The sequence below is a fragment of the Epinephelus lanceolatus genome, chromosome 21, assembly GCF_041903045.1.
Source record: "Epinephelus lanceolatus isolate andai-2023 chromosome 21, ASM4190304v1, whole genome shotgun sequence".
In the NCBI taxonomy this organism is placed as follows: Eukaryota; Metazoa; Chordata; class Actinopteri; order Perciformes; family Serranidae; genus Epinephelus; species Epinephelus lanceolatus.
This window is the reverse complement of record NC_135754.1, coordinates 16,256,313-16,274,132: the sequence shown is the minus strand read 5'-3', so window position 1 is coordinate 16,274,132 and position 17,820 is coordinate 16,256,313. Positions and strand designations below refer to the sequence as shown.

Sequence of the window (17,820 nt, the reverse complement as noted above, 5' to 3'; positions counted from 1 at the left end):
TGATGGTTTTTTTGGTAGATAGTGGAAGGAAGCACAAGGGTCCAGTTTACATCCAAAAATTGCTCACTCTACCAAAGATTTCAGGTTTCTTTGCCGGTGCCATGTCGAAGTCTGTTCCCCCCGGTTATATGTTTCCTGAATAAGGCAGCAATTGGCTTTCATATTAGTGGCGTACCTAAGCTAGCTCAGATGTTAGTGTTTTAAGTGCACAGACATTGCCCCCTTCAGTATAGGATAGTAAAAGCACCTCTCTAGTGACAAACTTTGCACAAGACAGTATAGTCAAGGTCAGACATTTTAGAGGACATGAAAATAAAAAAAAAAAAAATCTTTGATATGCCAATATTGATATCTCCACTTTTTTTTACCCACCTAATTTTAGATGATCATCAAGTCTCCTCTGTAGTGGAATTAACATTATATTATGCGTGCATACTTTTATTGTGATGGTCCACCAGCAGATGGAGACATGAAATACAATGCCTTTTAATTTATATAAAATTCAAAAAAGTGCAAAAGTGCAAAATAAGAAAAAACATGTTGGTTAATTGGCGGATACTGATGACATGCCGATATTATCGTGCATCCCTGAGTTCAATTACATGTGACACACATGGTCTTACCGTAGTCTCGCCACCAGACAATCAGAGATCTCCGCCTTCTGATAGTCTGGGGACACTCCTTTCTAAAGTGTATTTAACACACCGGCGAAAACGGCCGGCAACAAAGCAACGCCTCTTGCATTTTTGAAAAGGACACGCCTTCTCGGAAATGTGCGCTCCCCCTTTTTTCGTCCGCAAGGAAACAAACACACAGAGAGCTTGAAAATGGATGCCGAGAGATTAAACTCTGTGTGCTCATCCGTGAAGAAAATATTTTTTCCAGCGGATGTCTTTTAACAGATGACGTCCTGATGTTAGCTTTGCTGCTAGTATTAGCTGTCCCTGTCAACTGATGCTTTCTAGACATCGTGATTTCCCAAAACTGAATAAATACCACACATAGCAACACAAAACTGCTTTGCTAGCTCAATCATGTTGTAACTAAGATATCTGCTGGAAAGATATTTTTTTTACCGACCGTTTAATGAGTTATTACCTATTACAGACACCGCTAACGGCTAACAGGGCTAACAGCTAACGGAGAGCCCAGCTAAACGTGCACACAGAAATAGTAATGTTTGTTCAATCATTGTGTTTATAGACTTTACAAACATCGGATTAGTCTAAACGGTGATACAGTGATGTGAAAAATGTGATACATAGGCTATATATATAGCTAAAAGCTCTGCTGGTTTTCTACCCGGACTATAGAGGCAATCGCCTTGTTGTTTACAAGGTGATTGCCTCTATAGTCCGGCCAGACGGATGAGTCATGGCCTTGTAAAAGATTATGTTTGTTTCTTTTAGTTGGCGAGAATGTGTCGCGGCAAACGCGACAAACATCCACTAACTTTGACCGAGTTTTCTGCGAGCACGGCTGAGCCATTTTGTACTGCTACACATGTTTCTACTCGGACTATGTTCACAAGCACAAGAGTTCAGCGAGCCACCGAAGGACCGCCCTGCAGATTTACTACTGGTTCTGCAACGTAGGGAGTTTTTTTAAACTCTGAAATTGTATCCGCCCATCTAAACACAAAATCAGGGAGAAAGTCATCAGTCTTTAGTTAAGCAAAGCGTCTAAAGACTGACTTGTGAGTCTAGTCTTACTGTTGCCTCCACAATAAAATGCCCTAATTTTTAAGCAAATGTAGGTAGTTATGAGTATAAGCAGTAGCAAAGCTAATCAAAATTAGCTCACTGCAGCAAAAGGAACTAAACAGAACAGAAAATATTATTCTATTAATCGGGACATCCGTAGCTCTCACAGTCACAAGATCTCAACCCAGTCTAACTCCTATGGGAGATTTTGGACCAACATGCTAGACAGTGCTCTCCACCACATCATTAAAACACCAAATGAGAGATGTTTTGTAAAAAATTGAGCCCATCCCTCCAGTAGAGTTCAGAGTCTTGTTGAATCTTTGCCACTATCTCACTACTATTCACTTTGTGTCTGGTTTTCCTTTAATTTGTCACATGGCTGGCACCAGTGCGCCCCTCTCACCTGTCATACCCTGATGCTTTATGTACACCATTCAAGTGGGAACAGGCACACAAACATGTCTGACTTGACCCTCTCTCTTTACAGGAGTTCATCCATGATGTCCTGGCTTGATTCATGCTAGAGTGCCACATTCCTGAGCAACACTGTTCATGCAAAGACACATTCCTCCTGCTTTTTTTAGTGCAGTCCGTGTGTGTGTGTTGCAGTGGTTTTACTTTTACTGCTGCACATTACATCCACTGACTCATAAAGGGGTCATTACAATAAAAAAATAAGTCACACTCATGTTATGACAGGCTGTTTTGAAGAGGAGCTTCTCTCTTACTCTTGTATATACTGTGGTGCCAGTGTACCATTTTATGATAATTGTGTTCTCCAAATGCAAAGTTGTCAGTGCCCTTGTGTGTGCTCATGCTTTCTGCGATAGTTACAGGTTTGTTTATACGTGTCTTGCTCTTAATTTGGAAGAGCGGCAGAAATCTCTAGTGGTCCCAGACCGGTGCCTTGAGTCTCACCTCTGGCATCGACAACTGGTGTAATTAGCAAAGTTTTCTTTTGTGCTGCTCTCTTCATTTATGTTTTGGCTCGTCTCCCACAGTATTTGTAGTCTGTCACTGTTAATGAGCGTGTGTGTGAGCGCACAAAGCTGCGAGGAGACATCACACACCCACTGCTCTCTTCGCAGTTTTAACACTCCATTAGATAATTAAGGCGGAGGGGGTGTTTTTGTAACATTTCTGATGAGACATTACCATTAATTAGTGTCAAAAGAAAAGAACTGTTTTGCTCAAGCACTTAAGTACAAAGGGAAACGATCTCTTTACCTTGTCATTGAAGCACTTAATGATCTCTCTCTCTCTCTCTCTCTCTCTCTTTTTTTTTTTAAATCCCAGGTGGAGGCTGTTGACTGCAAAGAGGAGGCCCATCCAAGGAGAAGAGCTTTGTCTTGGCATCATGTGATCTGCGCATTCCCCAGGAGCGCTCTGCAGGGGAATAGTAAATCTACACTTCTCTGGAAGCATTACAACCACTAGCACCCTTATCGCCACTATCACCACTCCTGACTGCAGTCATCAAAGTCACCTGTTCTTGACTCAACTTGCCTTCTGTCTCTTTCGCCTCTCTTCATCTTGAAGATAAGGAATGGTCGTGCTAGTTTCCAGTCTCCCCAACGCCTCTTGCAAATAAGGCCTTTCAGCTTCTTTCACAATACCAGAGAAAGGAAGGATAAAACGCTCTACAGTCCTCTTTTATACTTCTACCCCGTGTCTGTTTTTTATCTTTGTTTCCTTAGTAACTCAACCCTCAACACACACATTCACTAATCCAGCAGGATTTATTTGTCTTGGTGGCCATTTTATGGACACCAGCATTCAAGTTTCCAAACCATAAGGAGATTTTTTTTGACAAACTTCACCCGGCAGTCTTTTGGAATATCTACTCATGCAGTGTCCCTATGGGGGATTAAACCAGTCCAGGAATTTACACTGACTCCTCGTTGGTTTTGTTAGTTTGCATTAAGGTGGTTTTTCAGTGAGGTCTGTTTGTGACTGGAGGTGGACTGAGCCATCATGGCTGGGAAGGGGAACCCACTGCCGGGCCCCCACCTCAACGGCTTCCCCATGCCCACCTACTCCTACTTCTTCCCCCACATGTTGGGGAGCCTGTCGCCTCCAGCCCTGGCAGGACTGCCCATCAGTGGGTACAGCACCCCCTCACCAGCCAGTAAGTAAACTGTACCCTTTTTTGCTTGCTCTGAACTGGTTCACCTTTCAGATGTGGGACTGTGCCATGCTCTGGGTATTGCGCAGGATGATTGTTCAGTGACAGGAGGTGGGAACAGAAAGATTCACTTTCCTTTGTGTGTGTGTGTCCTGGATTTACCTGTGCAGCTGAGGTGCATAATTTCCTGTATAGCTCCCCCACTGTGTGTGTGTGTGTGTGTGTGTGTGTGTGTGTGTGTGTGTGTGTGTGCATGCATACATATGCTTGTGTCTTTGAGTCTGCTGGTAAAAGGACACTTTCATCCTGTTTAGATCATTTGTATTTGAAAGATGTGTGTGTTGGTAAACAGAGAGCGGCAGCCACACACACACCCACATCGCCTCCAGCGCTGTCCTTAATTTCCGAGGCCACACACATCAGCACACGCGCACACACACACACACACACACACACACACAGACACACACACACACATGGAAATGTCAGTGTAGATCACAAGGAAGTGAGGCAGGACAGCTAGAATGGAGCATTGTTTATTTGGGGAACACAAATTTGGCAAGCATTCTTAAAATAAATCTCACAAAAAGTATCATCGCAGCCAACATTCATGCTGCAACACCTTTATACAATCCATCAGGAGCATCACAACTGATTTGGAAAGTTACTTATTTAAGTCGAACTATGTGAAAAGTACTTTTTCATAAGGAAAGAATAGCTGTTCTGCAGCGTATTTACTTATATACAAAAGGACCTGTTTAACCCTGAGCTGTGGTGGAACAATTGTTCAGATAACAATACCACCATAAAAAACATTGCATTGTAGTTCTTGTATTGAAAATTTTACTGATGCACAAGTGTATAAGTATTATCAGCAAAATATGTGCATGTATTAAAAGGCCTTGTTGCGTACCGTGGCTGCTTTCAGAATTGTATATGACTGATTAGGGGTGTCAGTGGTTAACTGTTAATCTTAACCACCAGGAATTATTTCAACTGGTAATGCAGGTTAACTTTGCTACTCTTAAGTTATTGCACTTTGCACCACCCAGGCCTGGCGGGAGCTGGTTGGCAGAGCTGCTCATTTAGCAATCACTGCTAATAACCATCTTGACCCAACAGCATTGCTGTGGAAAAATTTTGCCCACCCTCCGGTCGCCCCAGTAAGCAAGAGGCTCAGTTTTGAACTGCAAACCCCCTTTAGCATTTTGTAACTATGTTGTCATTGGTAGCTCTGAAAGCACTGTCTGCAGAGTCAGCATGGCTAGTGGTGCTAACTTAGTCAATGATCTTAAAGGGGTTTTGCGGCTCAAACTGAAGCCAATTACTCACCCGGGTGACCTGGGGGGAAACCGGAGGGTGGGCACTATGTTTCTGCAGGTGGGAGCGATACCAGTGGTAATCAACAAATGAGTGGCGCTGCTAGCTAGCTCCCACCCAGCGTGGGTGGTGCACAGTGTGGAGTGGCCAAGGCTAGCATGAGCTAACTATTGGAGACTGGAGTGTGGGAAGTGGGCACTATGTTTTCTGCACAATTATGCAACTAGCTGGCTGGCTGTCACCAAACAGAAAATAAAATAAAAGGCAAGATGTTTACATAAGAAAACATTAAAATTTCACCACCTCTTAATGGATAGCACGTTGGAATGGGGCACAAAAGCTAAAAAAAAAGGCCTCTTGCGTATTTGTTTTGATTTAGCTTTTTTTTTTTCCCTTAAAAATGAACTGGTTAGTTACCAGTTAATGGAGTTCAGGCTAACAAAATCAAAATGAATCGAAACTGACATCCCTATTACCGATGCTTCAGCCTCTAAGCATTATTTAAATGTTGTAACAGGCGGGAGATTATTTCCCTCATGCTGTTGCATAGTTTAATCTATAACAATACATCATGTTTTGCAGTATGATTATACGTATTGCTTTAGAAGAAAGCTTCCATGTGAGATGACTGTTGAAAAATATGCTTAATTGATGAGAACATTTCAATACAACTCAAGTGAATTTTGGCATCTTGAAAGACAGACTGTGGCAGCTTGAAAAGCACTAAAATAATGACAAATGATACCTCATATTGGCAGCTTTCACCAAGTCACACACTGAATTTCAATGTGACACTAAAATTCTTCATTGTTCATTAGTATTGGAAATGGGTTGAAATTTTCTCAACACACTACCAGATTTTTCATTTATTTTAAGAAAAAAGGAGTTCAGTATGTAAAAATCTTCATCTGCAACAAAGTAAGATATTGCCCTCTAAAATGTAGAGGAGTGGAAGTATAAAGTAGAATAATATATGTAAATGTACCACCATCACTGCCTACTAATTAGAACCCTAAAGGTGCTTTGAAATCCAGTGAAACATTATACTCGTACAATCCCTGCATCTCACAGCAGACTGGGCAACATCGATGAACGGCGAGATAATCAATTAAACTGCTGTGGCAGCTGCAGAAATATGAACTAAAGGAATACAGTTGGTGGTGCAGACATACAGTCGCTGTGTGTGTATTGGTGTGGACAGGCCTGCCACAACGCGGCCTCGCTCTCACAAGTTCAGGGGGGGTCAGCGTATTGACTTTCTATCTGCTGGAGTTTGCGTTGGCAGTCAGCACGGAGGGAAGTGAAGAACAGTTAGTGCCCAGCCCAGTCACTCCCACTTCCCTAATACCAGATACCCCACCTCACTCACAAACGCTGGAGCTCCCGTCAGATTCCTCTTTTTACTCTGTTGCAAGTGTGTGTGTGTGCGTGTGAGTGTCAGAATATCTGTGTGTGTGTGTGTGTGTGTGTGTGTGTGTGTGTCAGGCCACTCTCCCAGTGTTTGCCATGCGGGGCTGCAAGGTTCCTTCCCTTTTGCCTGGACAAACATTTCCTGTCTGTAAACACTGGAGAGCCAGGGACACCACAGCTTCCTGACGAGCACGAACACACACACACGCTCACACAAACACACACACACACACACACACAGAAACATAAACACAATCTTTGCCCTTCATGCTGGCTCACTTTCTCTCACTCCTGCTCCTCCTTGCATGCAGATAACTGCAGGCATAATTCACACATGCTCTCTCTCTCTCTCTCTCTCTCTCTCTCTCTCTCACACACACACACACACACATGCAGCAACAAAAACACATGCGTCTCCTTCCATACACACTGTAACACAAACCACACCACCTTCACTTCTTTCTCCTCCTCCTCGTCCTATCCCCCTCTCTGGCAGATCATTTCTCTCTCCCTCCCTCCTGCTCAAACACTCCTTTTTTTTTTTCTTTTCTCAAATTTTCACACACACACACACACGCACACACACACACACACACACGCACACACACACACACACACACACACAAACACACCACTAAGCCCTCACCAGCCCCGTTCGGTGCCGAGCAGTGACGATAGAGAGAAAGGAAGAGAGTGGGTGCTGTGGGAGAGGGGGGAGAGAGAGTCAGTTTGTTTGGAGCTTGAATGAGAGGAATTTACAGAATGTCAGATCGGAGGCAACAGAGCTGAGCATTGGATTTCATCATGGCAGCCAGTGAAAGCTAAATGCACATGATTGTTTGGGTGTGTATGCATGTGCAATTGTCCCTGTGTTTGTGTCCTTGTGGATATTGTTGTTGTCTGAAAGTACAGTTTTGACCTACACTTTGTAAAGATGTTCAGATCTTCAATGTGCCTTTGTTACACTTTTATTAATGTTCTTCTGTATGAGCCCAGTCCAAACTGGATTACTTTTAGAGTGCTTTAAAATCATCTTGCTGAGCTTATTTGTTCAGGTCTTACATTTCCATGTACTGTAACACACAGCAGTGTCCTGGCTGTGCAAGTCCTATGCCATTGTCATGTGGCAGGTGCACTGCACACACTTTTTAAAATTTGTTTAAAGGATTGCGTGCCTCGTATGAATTTTACAACATGTCCTTGCAGCAAGCAAGCGGCGCTCTCTGTCCACTCTGAATCCATTTAATATCGGGGTTGGGTACCATTAACTTTGGAACTAATACTAGTACCAGGTCCAGTACCTGAAATTCGGTACTGGTACCCAACAGTACCTTTTTCAGTACGATACTTTCTCTGTAATAACTAAAATGTAATTTGTGAACAAGCTGCAGGGGTGGTGTAGTAGACTAAATCACAATTCTGCTCCTCCTTGTCTAGCAGTGTTACCAGGCTATTATTAAAACAATATAGAGAAGAGAATAGACCAGATGCCAGAACTGTCACACAGATTGGTGCTACAGCGATGGTTTTGGTTTCCTGAGAAGCTTATGAAGCATGGCTGTCTTCCAGGCTTCCTAGAACTCTGTGGCACTTCCACTTCCTTTCTAAACCTGGCCTTCTCACTCAGGCATTTGGCACCAATGGGTTTATCATGAGTCGATGCTTAGTTGTACTGACCTAATTCGGTCGATACCTTTAAATGTACCAAGTTCATTGCCTAACCCCTACTAAAAAAACTACATAGGATACCTATCAGCTGAGTGCTTTACTCAAGACATAACCAGTTGAGATATGGGCAAGTACTTGCTGTCCCTCTACGTCTGTCCTTTTTAAACAGAAAACACAAGTTATATTGTGGTATTTACTGGAAATTACGTAGCCTACAATACAGCCAGCAGATTATGTTGTTATTGGCGATGGTCATTTACCAGAAACTCAGCTCCCTGGAGATCTCCCTCCAGCCAGCTGCCACCTGATTGTGTTTTTTGTGGTGAAATAAGAAGAGTTTTACAACACTTCATTTTAACTTCATGAATCAGCCGTTCCTCCTCCATTGTGGAGTTTTTAAAGGAGGAGACAGGAGTGAATAGAAACAGGGTGTCCAGCAAAAGTTCAGCTTGGCAGCGCTGTGTCGCTCGCAGCCAACTCTGACACTCCAGCAGAGATGTAATCAAACTGATCACTCACATCTCATCCAGTTAGGACACGGTGTTAGAGCAATAAAACAAAAACAAATAAAGTAATCTATTTATAAAGACAGTAACTGTATTCAGAATACCACCAAGGGAATACAGTTACCCACACTTGTATTTCATGTGTATTTTGTTACTCCCCAAACCAGGTGACATTAGGCCATTTTGTTTTAGTGTTGAACTCATTTGCTATCAGAAGACCTTTCCTTTTTTCCTCTGTGTTTTCTCTCTGGTCTCTTTCCTCTGAGCACACTCACCCTCAGAGTTATCCAGCTCTTCTGCCTCCGCCTCCTTTAGGAAACGACAACAGACCAATTATTTGGACCAAGCAGAGCAGAAGGGTTAATCCAGGCCTGCAACACATACTCTCTCTCCGTGTCTCTGTAGCTCTATCCTCCTGGGTTTATGTCTTCACATCACATTATTTGAAAATCATCAGGTTAGGTTACGCGCCAGAGCAGATCGGTTGCAGATATTGATATTAAATTTATTGCCCGCAGCTTTATTAGTTAACTGAATATTATCGCTATGGATTGATCATGCTCGCGCACCCACAAACGTGCACACTGCTGTATTGCACGCAGCCAAAAAAAATCCACATCCAATAGAATGTGCTCGTTCCACACGCACATACACGCACACGACTTTCATTAGTGTTTTCGATTAAATCCTTTCTTTGCGCCTGCATGAATATGGAACTATCTGGCAGTAACATCCCAACTATTGATCCCGTTATTATCATTAAAGCCTTCCGCTGTCTGTCACTAGCTCTAACACCGTGCTATTACATTAGCACGGTGTTATGAGGGATCATAATGAATGGAGCCAGCTTGCTACCTGCTGCCACGGCGGACTAATTGGCTTTTCCCCACAGAGCGCTCTTGTTTCAGCAGCCACAGTAATTGCTTGGTACAGGAGCATTTCCTAACACGACTAACACACACGAGCGCCATCTCTTTTGACTTATTAGGGGGCATTTATGGCATTTATGAATGTACTTTTGGGCCAGTAGGAGAAATATGAAAGGATATTTTCAGACCTCAAGGAAGCTTGTGTGTGTGTGTGTCACCTATCCCGTTAAGCAGCCCGTGGCGGAATGCTCTGACCATGGGTAAATATGGATATGGTAATGTTGGGCAAAGTTTGTGTTTGTGAGGTTGTGTGTATGTGTGTGTGCTGGTTTCTGGACAGACAGGTGGTTCCTCTCTGCCCCGGTGGTCTGCAGGAATCAAGAGGGCACGTCAGTACACTCCATGGGTGGCGAAAACACACACTCACGTACACCTACACACACACACACACACGGCTTGTGTGGTAGGGATAAGCATAATGACAGTGAGGAACACTTGCGGTGTGTTCTCTTTTGGTAGCAGTCTAAAGTGTGTGTGGATGAGACACAAAGATGCAAGTATTGACTGGACTTTTTCTATCAGGCGACCAGGTACCTGCCATTAAGCCACACACACACACACGCAGGCTCACACTCACATAGAAACAGTACCTCAGGGGAGCTGGTTGTCATTATTGGAAAGTGAGGGGTGCCGATACTCAGATGGCAAGGATGCAGGCTTATTAAACGTGGCGTGTAAAACACATCTAACATGGCAGCATAGCACTCATTCACCCCAGCTTAACGACCTTGTTAATTAACTGCAGAGCGCTGGGAGGCTGAAAAATGAGCACAAGGACTGTCCTATTCTTACATTTTCAAAGAAGTCATTTGTGAGAGCTTTGGCACATCACCAGTTAGTTGAAGAGTTTTAGCTTTTGTATTGAATTGGATTACAAATAACTTGCTTTTCAACAAGTTTGATGCATCGTAATTAACTTTATTCAGTGACAGTAATTCTCTTATTGTACACACAAGTATTTCCTTTCACCAAAAGCTTTTTTCTGACATTATTATAATTAAGCATAATGAAGATGAGTCTATTGGTGATACTGATAGTGATACACAGGAACAATTGGAGAAATTATTATTGAAATAGTTGTTATCGTGGGTATGGTAGAGTATCATTGTACACTGACTGACGTTAGAATTAGCATTTGTTTTTTAATTACTCTTGAATTTGAGAAGAAAACATTTTCTGGCATGCCTGCACGGTGAACAAAGAATCCAAAAACAAGCTTCCTTACAGGAGTAGCGCACCTAGGCAAGCATTCCATTGAGCAGAGTTCGAATGAAAGCGCTTGCCCAGGCGCGCTACTCGTCCATGTGCGCTACTCGTCCATGTGTGACATTTTTTATGTGGACGTGTTTTGGTAAATAAGATTTAGCAAAAATGCACATGTTTGGGAAGTAATTTTTCATGATTATACTGCATGAGTTGTGTGAGAGTTTGTAAACACGTGCTTTGATTTAGATTTGGTGTTGTTTAACGTGGACCCCTATGACTTTAACTGATCAAGAATTTCCTCTGTTTTTGGATTCTTCGTTCACCATAGAGGCATGCAAGATAAATCAAGTTTTCTCCACAAATTCAACATAACACAGGGCGAGTAACTGATACACAAATGGTCTTTTTGTGGATGAAGTGCTCCTTTAACTGCAGCCTGTTAACAGTGGTAAATAATGTTTAAGCAAATAAGCATTTAAGTTGCTTTCTTCCTTGCTGCATAAAGAGCGCTCATGGACATTGGACATAAATTGTGAGATGTGGAAACAACCACTATGAGTGTAATTTATAAGGATATTGAGCTGAGGCAGGCTAACACTACATCATGTGAGGCTGTTGAAAAAATAATGCACAATGCCGAGGCTAATATGCTATACCAGGCTAAACTAGACTATTCTGTCTGCAGTAATGACAGAATGTGATATGCTTCTGGCGTCAGATCTGACAGCATCAGTCAGTGTCACTATGGGTTGACTGCGTTTTTGTGCCTTTGCATGTGCACTTGTGTTTGGATATTTTCTGATTGGCAGTGGCCTCCTTGGTGATTTTATTGTGGATCAAAGTGAGTATTTGGGTGTTGTTCATTAGGACAGTGGGAACATTGCCTAACAAAGAAACTCTGCTGAGAAGGGAATGCAAAAAGACGAGAGGGACAAACAGAGCATCAGAAAAGGGACAGAGGGACAAAGATGCAGGCCGTCTGTGCAGATGTGACAGAAGTGGGAGCCTCGGGCACACACACATAGGCACACACGCACGCTGGCTTTGGCAGCGCCCGTGTCCCGTGCCAGCATCATGTGCCAAAACACGAGCAAGCTTAGCCAAAAGGGGCTCCCACAAGAAAACCCTATTACCCTCTCCTTTGGCCCTCTGGCCTTCTCCCATATCCATCCTTCCTCACTCCCCTCTTTTTTGGCTTCTGCGCATCTCTTGTTCTCTGCTGTCCCTCCATCACTAGTCTCTCTATCTGTTTGTCCTCTTTTCTTCCCTGTCACAATCATCTCTCTTTCGTCATATACCTGATCCCCCTCCCCACACTCGTCATTCCCCACATCTCTTTCTCATTCTCTATTATCCTCCTTTATTCCCACCCTCCCTTTCTCCACCTTAGGACTTGACAGAGCTATCATTACCCTGCCACCTATTTACTCGCAGCCTGTTATTTTCCATTTGGTTTGAGGGGACCTGGGGCCAAATCCCTGCCCAGAATACTTGATCCTAGCCACAGGATTTATCCCCGAGTGGCTTGGCGAGTGTGGTCCACTCCCCCCCCCCCCCCCCCCCCCCCCCCCACACTCTCTCTCTTGTTCTTTCCCTCTCTCTTTCTGTCTTCCTCTCTCTCTTGCTCTATCATTCTGTCTTTCTTTCTATAGGGTTTTCCCTTCCATGGCCGCTTATGCAAATACAGGCCCTCCTTTTCAAAGAGCTGTCTACCCATAATCCGATGGATGGCTCCATTTTCAGAGGGCTACACACAAACACACACACACACACACACACACACACACACACACACACACTTGTGTACGCAGAGAGGGCAGAATGCATCACACACTGTATTAGGAATACAAGGACACATGCTATCTCTCATAAACATTCACACACAACTGGCACATGCATGCACACATACATACAGACACACACAAACCGACATATGAGCACACACACACACACAGAGAAAGCCCCTCTCTGCAGCATGGGTGTTATATTTTGAGCAGTGAGCGCTTTAAGCTGTAGTTGGGCCATAACAACTTCAAAACCAGCAGGCTGTCGCCAGCAGCCATGCAGCACTCAGTTGGGTAAACACTGGCATAATCTAAATCTCTCTCTAATGTGCCAGTCCAAGTATCTTTATTTCTGCTCTCTTCAAAGGCCCCGCAAGGAAGTCAAGACAAGGGTAAAGCGATAAGAACTCCCGCTTTTTTCTCCTCTCCTTCTCTACGGCTTTCCTATCCTTTCCTTCAACCCGCTCTCGCGCTGACCCCCTTCTCCTTCCTTTTATCTCCCGTCCCCTCCCCACACATGCACACACACGCATACGCATATATCTCTATCTTCTTATGCCCTTTTTCACTACCCATTGCATGCAGTCATAATTCACACTGCCACATACATTGAAATGTCAATGACTCTCTCACAGGCATCATTCCTCTATTGTCCTTTGATAGGCGGTAGGAATGACGGCATGTGTAAAATATAGGGCAGTTACCTAATGGAGGAGACGAAGGAGGAATGGGAAGGGAAGGAGAGAGCTGAGGAAAGGTTCTGAGAGGTTGTGCGGGTCTGCTCTGCACAGCTCGGAGAGTGATTGAATTATCAAGCAGAGCTTTGCTTGTTGTCCAAGGGGGTTTCAGAGGGAAAGCCCTTTTCTCAGAGGCTAATGCGCTTTTTCAGCCTAGCACAATGGCTAGCTGTGTTGCGCAAAGGGGCTAAGAGAGCTCTGTTCGGCCAGAGCTTATGGGGCCACCAGCTCTCTCTTGGCACCTCTCTAAGGGGCCCCTGGCCACACTTAACCTCAAGCCTGTCTGCTAGCATTAGCACATAGTCCCCTCAGAGTGGAAAGATAATGCAGCGGTGACGGCATTAGCACATTATAGGGCTAAATGTACCACAGGCTAACCAATGCAATGATTATCATTAGCATTCCAGAGATTTGTATGCACCCTCCTTTAATGCTGTGGCCACCTTCTGAGTCCGTCAGGTGGATTCATTTCTTTTCAGTTATTGTCTAAGACAAGTCTTTGTTATTGTACCTTTTTACTTAGTCTAGTCTTCTTGCTCCTTTCTTAGTTAAAACTGTAGAGTACCATATCAAACTGTAAAACATTCACACTATTGGCATCTGGCTTTTGTATTTAATGGAAGGGTTACAATGGGCATTTGCTCCTGGCTGCACTCTGCAGTATTTGTGGTATTTTATTGGCTCCAGCTGTGATTGGTAGTGATGGAAATATGACACAGGTGGACGTGCTAATTTTAGCCCCTTTTACGTCACGATACAATGACGCGCTGCTACAAAATACACTCGTCTCCATCCAAGCAGTGTTTGAACATCATTCAAAGTCCAATCAACTCCAAGTTTGAAAGAGAGACTGAATAAATAAGAGATATTTAACATTTTCACTGTCCTCCTGCTGCTTTCTACTATTTACTAACCTGGCCAGGCCTGTCCCTGACGTCGAACGTGATACACCGTGAAAAAATCAAACAAAAAAAGGCAAACTTTTCTACTGCAGAGCCCTGTATACAGCTTTGGTCTTCTGGCAATGAGAAAGAAGACTACTGCCTATTTTTAATGCCTTTTACTGCCGTTAATAACCCTCGTACACACACTAATTTTGTGGAAAAAGGGTATTAGAGTGCCGACACCTCATGATGCTAGAATACACGAAACCCTCTCAAGTCAAATAAAATGTCCTAGATGTTTCTTATTCAATAAAAAAGTTATTTTGCAGTCAACAAATTACCTCAATTTTGGTGAACATAGAAGTCATTGTTAATATCTGCGCAACTTTTTTCTTCTTCTTGGTGATCAGTTGTTGAGGCTTCAGTGGAAATCCGGAATGAGGGTTTTGATAGCATTTTCAGTGTAATTGCAAGATCAAGTAGGTAAATTTGAGTGAATACTGAGCTCAAACAGTGCGCTGATCTGATATTCGGTGCTTCAGTAACAGGAAAAGTGTTTACTCACACACGAAAATACACTACAAGGTTGACTGCCTGGATCGGACTTCAGGTATGGAAGGAGGTGAGCCAAAAAACTTAAATTGTCACTGGTGTAGAAGGAAAAGAAACACAGACATATGCGCTCCAGACTGGATTAAAATCACTAATCAGCACATGCAATATTAAAATCAGTGAACCTCCCTTACATAAATAAATTCCATCTGAATAGCGTTTCCTGTGTGGATGTGCTGCATGAAGCGCAGATGTGGGGCGTAAATCTTTAAATCACATGAGGTCTGCAGGTAATTCTGGTTCAGTGGAGTAATAGTTTGTTTTTTATTTTTAAAAAATCAGATCTTTCAGTACCTCTACTGTGCCTTAAAAGCACACAATGCTTAGACACGCTGATGTGCTTGAATTTCATAAGTGTGGCTGCGTGTTTTCTCTCACTCTTTGTTAGTTTCACTATTTTTCTTTCATTTTTCATCCTTTTAATCTCTCTGATCTCATTTTTCACTCTGTCGACTCTGTTCTTTTTTTTTCATCAGGGACAAACAGCTGTTCAGCAGTTAACCAGAGCGCTGGCTCCCTCAACCTTTCTCATTCTTCCCCAGTCATTCTGCCACCAACACACACACACACACACATTTATATGCGACTTTTATCACCGCGTCCCAATCTTTCTCCTCTTCGCAGAGACATCCTGTAAGTAGGACAGAGAGGATGTGATTAGTGACACAGCTTTGCCCTCCATTTGAAATGGCCCTTCTAAACAACTGGTGTGCATTATGCCTTGATTAGTCCCCTAATTTAGTCTGTCTCATGCAACAAACAGATGTCCACACGCTCACACAGTCGCAGCAGCCACTTAAATCGTGTGCCAGGAACGTGGCAGTTACAGCAGCCATTTTTGTGTCTTTTATTACCCCCCTCACTGTCATAATCTGAACTATTTGACCAAATTGAAGTGGTCGTGGTGTGACACACAACACGGGGAGTGTGTGAGAGCGGCTGCATGGATTATGTGTTAATTAATCTCTGCCTTTAACCCAGCATTGTGTCAGAGATGGATTACACTGCGTGGGATTTTTCAGTGTTGTTGTTACACACAAGCTGTTGATGGTTGTGAAACTGGTCGGATCCGGTGGGGTTACTGAGGAATTCCACAGACATTGACACTGACTGATCTTCTACTGCCAAGATAAAATCTCAGGTCTTAGGCTGGAGCAGATACACACACCCACACACACACACACACACACAAATGCAAACACACAAAGACCATAGTTTCACTAACTGTAACAAAACATTTCCTTTGTCTCGGAACTCAGAGAGACTTACGCACAAACATGCACACTTAAATCAGAAATATGCTACATGAGAATGTCCAAATTTGAATTGCGGCAGACCTCACAAATAGAAAGTGGTTTTACGGACCTTGTCTCTCATGGTTGTCGAAGCTTACACAATACACATTTAGTCAAAGCACCACACAATTACACAATAACAGTCTTTTGATCAGCTGCTTGTTTTGTGTACACTGACGAAAAACCTGAAGCAGAAAAAAATATCCCACAGCAAGGCAATCAGGGACGATTATGGTTTGTCAGCGGAAATGCTTTTCTAAGGGTCAGGAGAGGCCAAACCAGCCTCAATTCCTATGTGGTGAATGGTCGGCTTTAAAGGGGACCTATTGTGCTTGTTTTTAGCTTCATACTTGTATTTTAGGTTTCTCCGAAAAGCTTTAATATTCAAAAAACACTTAATTTTCCTCGCACTGTCAATGCTGGAACACCTTTATTCAACATCTGTCGGAAATGGTCTGTTTTAGCGCCTGTCTCTTTAAGCCCCCCTCACAAAGAAGCCCAGTCTGCTCTGATTGGTCTGTTTTTCCAGGTCTTTAACTTCTCGGCCTCTCTGCACTGTAAATTGCAGCAGGGAATGACTGTAACAGAGTAAGGCGGGACCTTCTTCTGTGAAAAATCTAACTAAGCAAAGCTAACCAACCTGCCATTAGCAGCTGGTAAGCCTACAAGACATCGCTAAAGCTCACTAAAGTCTGTTTCAGACATCTACAGCAAACCTGAAATTATCTAGACAGTACCTGGAGGAGCTGTATGTGCGAACACAAATGTCCGAATCAGTTGAGTCAGACATTAAACAGACTTTACCTTGCCAGCTCCCTATACAGAGTCTGTGTAATGTCCGATTAAGCCCATGTACAAATAGAGCAGATAATCCTCCTGATATTTCACAGCAAACAAGCGGGCGTTCTGATGGCGGTTAAGACTGTAAAAGAGTAAACCAGCGCCTTTACCGAGAAATATGACCAATAAAAGTGTCTATACTAAAATCCCCACAACCGGATATGTTTCAGCAGGAACATGATCTGGAATCAGGGAGATATTAACAACATCTACAACCAAGATTACATGTTTCCCTAACATAAACATATAGCTACAAGTAGCAGTGTATGTAATGTAAACACCTGCAGTAGTGTGCCTGGAGCAGATGACCACATAAAGAAATATGTCACGAGTTGACGTCAGCTTGGAAAACGTTGGAAACAGTGTTCAGAATGCTCTGAAGTCTGAGGTTTTTGCTCACAGAGATTACTTTGACATATGTTTACCTCATTATTTGGCCACACATTGACCACGTTAATGCGAACATTCAACATTGTTACATTAAATATATGACAGAAAATTAGGAAAAGCATAACAGGTCCCCTTTAAGGGTTCAGTATGCCTGTCTGACTATCTAACCACTCAGTAACTCATAGAAATGATGGCTAAATCTTAAGAGGTTGTACTAGACTGGAATTATCCTTTAAGTGAGCAAAAACGCAGTGACTCATACACACTGAACACCCACATACTGTGACTCTATGGTGAAACATCACGAATAAATCAGGACACCTTAAAAGTAAGAAGCAGTGGCGAGTGATTGCAGGGAAAGAGATAGAGCAGCGCTACATACCTAAGGTCAAACTCAAGACCTCCCAC

General features: G+C 43.2%; 1 protein-coding gene across 6 annotated transcripts in view; it reads left to right on the top strand.

The window, feature by feature from the left end:
* raraa (retinoic acid receptor, alpha a) overlaps positions 1 to 17,820 on the top strand; it is a 174,500-nt gene that overhangs the window by 77,338 nt on the left and 79,342 nt on the right. For all 6 annotated transcript variants that reach the window (XM_078163614.1, XM_033612241.2, XM_033612242.2 and 3 more), the window contains one exon: positions 3,003 to 3,834. In XM_078163614.1, coding sequence (XP_078019740.1) covers positions 3,681 to 3,834 — 154 coding nt within the window. In that variant the 5' untranslated portion in view covers positions 3,003 to 3,680. The remainder of the gene's footprint in view (positions 1 to 3,002; positions 3,835 to 17,820) is intronic.